This window comes from Gobio gobio, assembly GCF_949357685.1.
Source record: "Gobio gobio genome assembly, chromosome: 4".
NCBI classification, from domain to species: Eukaryota; Metazoa; Chordata; class Actinopteri; order Cypriniformes; family Gobionidae; genus Gobio; species Gobio gobio.
In genome coordinates, this window is record NC_137100.1 from 63,114,294 (window position 1) to 63,120,450 (window position 6,157).

The 6,157-nt window shown below is 36.2% G+C and overlaps 1 protein-coding gene across 1 annotated transcript in view; it reads left to right on the plus strand.

The window, feature by feature from the left end:
* The first annotated feature begins 564 nt into the window (after window positions 1-564).
* Window positions 565-6,157, plus strand: part of lmx1ba (LIM homeobox transcription factor 1, beta a) — a 74,855-nt gene continuing 69,262 nt past the window's right edge. The window contains exons 1-2 of the mRNA XM_079815920.1: window positions 565-1,021; window positions 2,239-2,425. Coding sequence (XP_079672046.1) covers window positions 955-1,021; window positions 2,239-2,425 — 254 coding nt within the window. The 5' untranslated portion in view covers window positions 565-954. The remainder of the gene's footprint in view (window positions 1,022-2,238; window positions 2,426-6,157) is intronic.

Here is a 6,157-nt window from a genome sequence, read left to right on the forward strand (position 1 = left end):
ATCTAAAAAATGTTGGATTGTTTAAACCCATGTTTGGGTCACAACCGTTAAAACCGTTTTAACCGCTAAAATTGAATTTAAAAATTTAAACCAACGGTTGGATTTGTTCATATTTAACCCAAACATATTAGAGTGTTTATAGCTTATTAACGGTAGAATATTTTATTATAATAGCCTATTGTTAATAACTATCACCATAAATTATTACAAAGCATTTTTATTTTTGTTGTTGAAATTAAACTCTGAATGTCGTAAATGTTGTGGTCGCGCAGTACTAACACCTGAACATGTGTCGTTGCCCTACCTGATTTGACCTCTAAAAATACTTCAATTGGGCGTGTAATCCTGTTCGTACTGAATTATATTTTGGACTTGAATAATTCAGATATTTTCATATGCAGCTTATATGTTTTTTATTTTTATTTTTACAAAGCACATAATAAATCATTGTATTTCAACTATTTTGAATTGCCCTCAGCCTGTGTGTCTGTGTGGTGTTGTAGGCGGTTCCGCGGTGATCCAGCACCAATAGCATCACATGGAGTTCAGGAGAATGACGCGAGCAGAGAGAGTTCAGCGGCTCCACGGACTCCTCAAGAGGAGCGCAGGACTCGTGAACGCTCAGTGAGTGAGGAGCTCGCGCCGGTCACAGCTCACACAGACACACACCTCGCGCGCGCGGCCGCTGGATTACCAGAGGATCGGGCTTTAGTTTACTGGATGGTTTCGTTCTGTTTCTCCCCAAAGGTCCTCGGAAGAACCCCAGAATCAAGCATCACTCCTCTGCTCAACGCCTCGTACTCTACACGTATAAAAGAACACGACGTTTTTGTCGAATTAACAAAGACAGTTTACTTTTAGTTTCTATCTCGGTCACGGTCCGCGTGCAGCAGAAGTCTGGATCTGCTTCTACACTTGTTCACTGTAACAACACATCAGTCCAGCTGTATCGAGATGCTGGACGGAATCAAGATTGAGGATCAGTTCAGGACAGGAGCAGAATCTCTGGCAGTGATGCTCGGTGAGTTCTGATCGCGTGACCCTTAAACGTCGACTCAATCGTTTCAGAGACGTCTAAATGAAAGTAGGCTACAAAATAATGGTGACACTTTACATTAAGGTCTCATTTGTTAGCATTAAGCTAACATGAACTAACAATTTAGGTATTTTTAACACATTCATCTTTGTTAACTTAATAGGATAATTGTTCATGTTAGTTCACAGTGCTTTAACTAATATAAACAAATACAACTTTGGATTTAAAAAATGTAATAAATGTTGGAATTAACAATGATTTATAAAAAAAAATGGAGTTGTTTCAACGGTCAAACATGGACAAACCCAACCGTTATCGTTTAAAATTTTAAATTACATTTTTAAACCCAACGGTTGCGTTCGTCCACATTTGACCGTTAATTTGAAACAGTGTAAGATTAATAAATGCTTTAGAAGTATTGTTCATTGTTAATGTTTACTAATACTAATGTTAACAAATGAAACATTATTGTAAAGTGTTACCAAAATATTATTAAATATGACACCAATTTACGTTTTAGGCTGCCTTTTCATGTTTTTACAGCGCTTGTAAATTATACTACTAAAAACAATCGACATACTAGCCTATATGTTTGTATAATTAACTACTATAATAATAACGAGCTGTAGCCTAATAAAAAAGAGCTTCATAAAATAATTAATTACGTCAATATATTGTAAATGGATACTAATGTAAAATGTATTTATGTTGTTGGTGTTGCACCTAAAAACAGCTTTCGAGCAAATATCAAATGGAAACATGATCATGCTTCTTCTATGCTGAATGCCTTTTTGTTGTTATTTTCAATTTTTTGTTAACGAAAAAACAAACAAATAGTTGTATTAAATAATAGCGCAGAAAATGTAACACAAATATTTAGGTCAGTGGATGTGTTGCGACGACAGTCATTCAAGTGTTTTGTCAGATACCATCTAAATTAACTCATTTTATTGAAGATTTAATATAACATATATTTTAATATTTCTGTCTGAAAGAATCAACCTGATTACATTAGTACAAGATTAGTACAAACAAGAGTTAGGTAGAAATAACTCATAACTTTTAAGCGCGTTTTCAATTTTATTATGGAAACTATTTTCAGAGTACTTTCGAAAGCGAGTTCCTAATGTAGCCTATGTGGCATTTGTGTGTGTGTAATTGTCCAGCAGAAGTGTGTGATGTATATTGCTCGTGTGTTGCAGGTTCTGACTGCGCGCACCCGAGTGTGTGTGAAGGATGTCACAGACCCATCTCTGATCGCTTCCTCCTGCGCGTGAACGACTGCTCGTGGCATGAGGAGTGTTTGCAGTGCTCGGTGTGTCAGCAGCTTCTCACCATGAGCTGCTACTCCAGAGACCAGAAGCTCTACTGCAAACACGACTACCAACAGTAAGAGCTGACTCCTTCATCCTCGTGTGTGTGTGTGTGTGTGTGTGTGTGTGTGTGTCTCTCCGGGCGCGCGACGGTTCAGCCGGGGCACTTTCTCGCGTGTGTGTGTGTTCATAAAGGGAATATTTCGAAGCGATTATTTATGATTTTTGTTTTTATCACACATGTTGGATATACTATATAATATATTAGACCGATGTATAGGCCTATTACGATATTATTATGATGTTTTTTTTGCAAATAACGATAAAGGCAATAAGAACAAGATTGCTAATTATTGTTGTTGTTACTTTTATTATTATTATTAGACCCTATTATATTTGTGCTCATATTGTAAAAGCAAATAGGCAACTTAAAAAAAAGCCAATATATTTGTTATTTGTGTGTTAAAGCACAACAAATAAATCTATCTACGCAAATAAATTATTAATATGCATAATAATAATAATACACCTAATAATACTAATTTTGTTCTTATTGCCGTCCACGGATGAATCCCAGTGAGAGTCCAGTATCGGTCATCTTCACTGTCAACAGGTTCTTTTGACTTTTGATCCAAATCCTTTAATGGCCTTTAATTCAGTCATCGCGACATTAGCGCGTTCAGCGTCTGACGTCACGGCGTCTCGTTCAGTTTGACAACGAGACGTTTTTTATCGAACTATTTCTGTGTCATCATGGGTTTGTTTGATGGTGGTTGAATCTGCCGATATTTGGAAATTCAAGTTTTTACCATTGAGGCCTATGGAATAATTAGCCCATGATAAATTCTAATAGCTTAAACGTTTATTGTCTTTTAAGAATGTTAAATAAACATTCTGGAATTTCTCTGTTTTGGGCATGTCATCCACCTTGAATTTATCATTTAAAAATTATGATAAAAAAAATATTTTTCTTTTTATAGTTCGGAGTTGATGTGCTGCTATAACTTGTATTACAGAGTTCATAGATTGATAGATAGATTTGATTTTCACTCATTAGCTTAAATTATACACTTTGAATGTAAAATAAAGTGTTACCGTTTATTGTATAACAGTGTCATTGTAACATATGTTACATGTAGTTACTATAGCAATAACTAGCTTATAAATTATGCGTAATTACATGCAACTAAACCAAAGCCATAACCCTACTCAGTACTTGCATGTATAATTACAGTGTAACAAAGACACCTTAAAATAAAGTGTAACCCAATAAACTTCATATTTATGCTCCAGTCCCCCAACTGTATGACGGGGCTTTAATTAATGGTGTGGATTTTTTTAAAATAGTATTTATAAAGCAGTGATGAGATACTGAGTGCTCTTAATTCACACCCGGCCCTGCTTTTTACGGCTCTCGTTTAAGAGAGATTAACAAGCAAAGCCACAGAACGCGGAACACACTCACACTCACACACTCACACACACACACACACACACACACACACACACTCACACACACACACACATACCTCTGCTATGCTTAACTCGCTGTAATTGACAGACACGCTTGTAATGAGTCAAACAGTAAAGCTCGCTGTTGTCACTTATTAACTCATCTAGTCTGCTGTGATTTATACATCTGCAATTTTTACATTACACTCTAAAAAATGCTGGGTTAAAAATAACCCAAGTTGGGTTGACAATGGACTAACCCAGTGATTGGGTTGTTTTAACCCAGCGATTGGGTTGTTTGAAGCAAATATTTAACCCAACCTCTGCAGTTAAAACAACCCAATTGCTGGGTTAGTCCATTTTCAATCCAACTTGGGTTATTTTTAACCCAGTATTTTTTAGAGTGTACTTTTGTTTATGTTGTCGTGTTAGGTTTGTAATTGATAAAACAATAGATATTAGTATTTGGACAGTTCAGATGTTGCATATTGTGAAGTGCTTCATTTAAGTGAGAACTAGTAGGTGTTTTATATCTCCACATGCTGGTTTATTCCCCTTGTTTGAGGGTACAGACGGGGATGTAATGCTTTTCAAATGCAGAAATGTCCTCAGAATATCACGCTACATGCTCGATATGTTGAAGAAGTCAGAGGGAGCATTTTCTTGCTGTATGCTATTGAGAGAGAGTGTTTTTTCTGCCACTTGTGGTTGATTTTGTGTGCTATTCGATGAATCACGTGCCTGTCTTATCAAGCATCTAAATGTGATGGCTGGAACATCTGCTGTTTCGTGTTGATTTCACACTCGGCTCATGACATGATATGGCACGCTCAAACTTATAGTTTTGTTTCTTATCCAAGACCATACAGCGATTCTGGATCTCAGCGCTGCTAATTCTGTAGGAGCTTCTTTTCAGTATATAGCAAGGAAATCCAGTATATTTAAGATTTTGATCAGACAATATGGGGACAGTTTCTTTGTTTTTTATTTGTGCAATTTATTATAATTTATACATTTGATTTGTTTGTGGGTTTTTGGCATGTTGCTGTACTGCATAAATATTGAACAATTTATAGAGAAAAATATATAACGTTTTTATGTTTTTATATGTGTGTGTGTGAGTATGTATGTGTGTGTGTGTATATATATATATATATAATACATACATACATACATACATACATACATATATATATATACATATATATATACACTCTAAAAAATGCTGGGTTGAAAATGGACTAACCCAGCAATTGGGTTGTTTTAACCCAGCGGTTGGGTTAAATGTTTGCTTAAAACAACCCAATTGCTGGGTTAAAACAACTCGATCGCTGGGTTAAAACAACCCAATTGCTGGGTTAGTCCATTTTCAACCCAACTTGGGTTTTTTTTAACCCAGCATTTTTTAGAGTGTATATATGTTTATATTTGATAAGATTTCGATCTGACAATATGGTGATACAGTAGTATGCTTTTTTTGCAATGTATTATAATTTCTATACATTTGATTTCTTTGTGGTTTTGTTGCATGTTGCTGTAAAGCAGTTTATTGATATAGGGGTTGTGCTATTCTTCATGCACAATTTGGTTTTTACTAGAAATGAGTTTTCCATAAACCCTGACATGGCAGAAACCCAAACCCAAAGGGGCTGTAAACAGTGCTATAGACCTCTGTATACGAGAGAGAAGATATCTGCCACTTTACAACCACTGGTGAACCCTTAGGAAACACACACACACACACACACAGGTTTCTTTCAAAGCGCTTTATTGGCTTTGAGTAGCTGTGGTGTTTTGTTCTGAGATAGCGGGCGCAGGAACTCCTCGGCTGCAGTGCTATGAGATCTTCAGATCGCGGCTCTCTCCTCTTTCTATGTTTGGATTCTGATGTGCAGAGAAATATCTCAGATTACAGAAACAACAAACACGCCTTCAGAGATGATGTGGGAATTAGACGCTTGCTTTTCTATAGCCTGTTCCATCACTGGTCCCTGAAAGTGTTTGTTCACTGAGTTGAAAACATTAACGAAATATCAAACACATGCTGCACAAGCATTTAACTTCACTTTTCGTCATCATTTTTGCCCAGTTACTTGTAATAAGCTGGCGTGGCAGTTATTTATTTTTTTCAGTGGGTGGATGTATGAAGTCGGTTCAAGAGCCTGTTGACATTTAGTTTTTATTGCAATGACATTCTTTAAGTGTTTCTTAAGTGTCCAGAGGGCTGGATTTCGGTGTGTTAAACATGACAATCTGTAGACGTATTTATGCATTTGAAATGATATGGTACAGCAGATTTTATATGTTCAGTCATTATATTTCTGACATATTGTGTTTACAGGCGGATTCCTGTCAT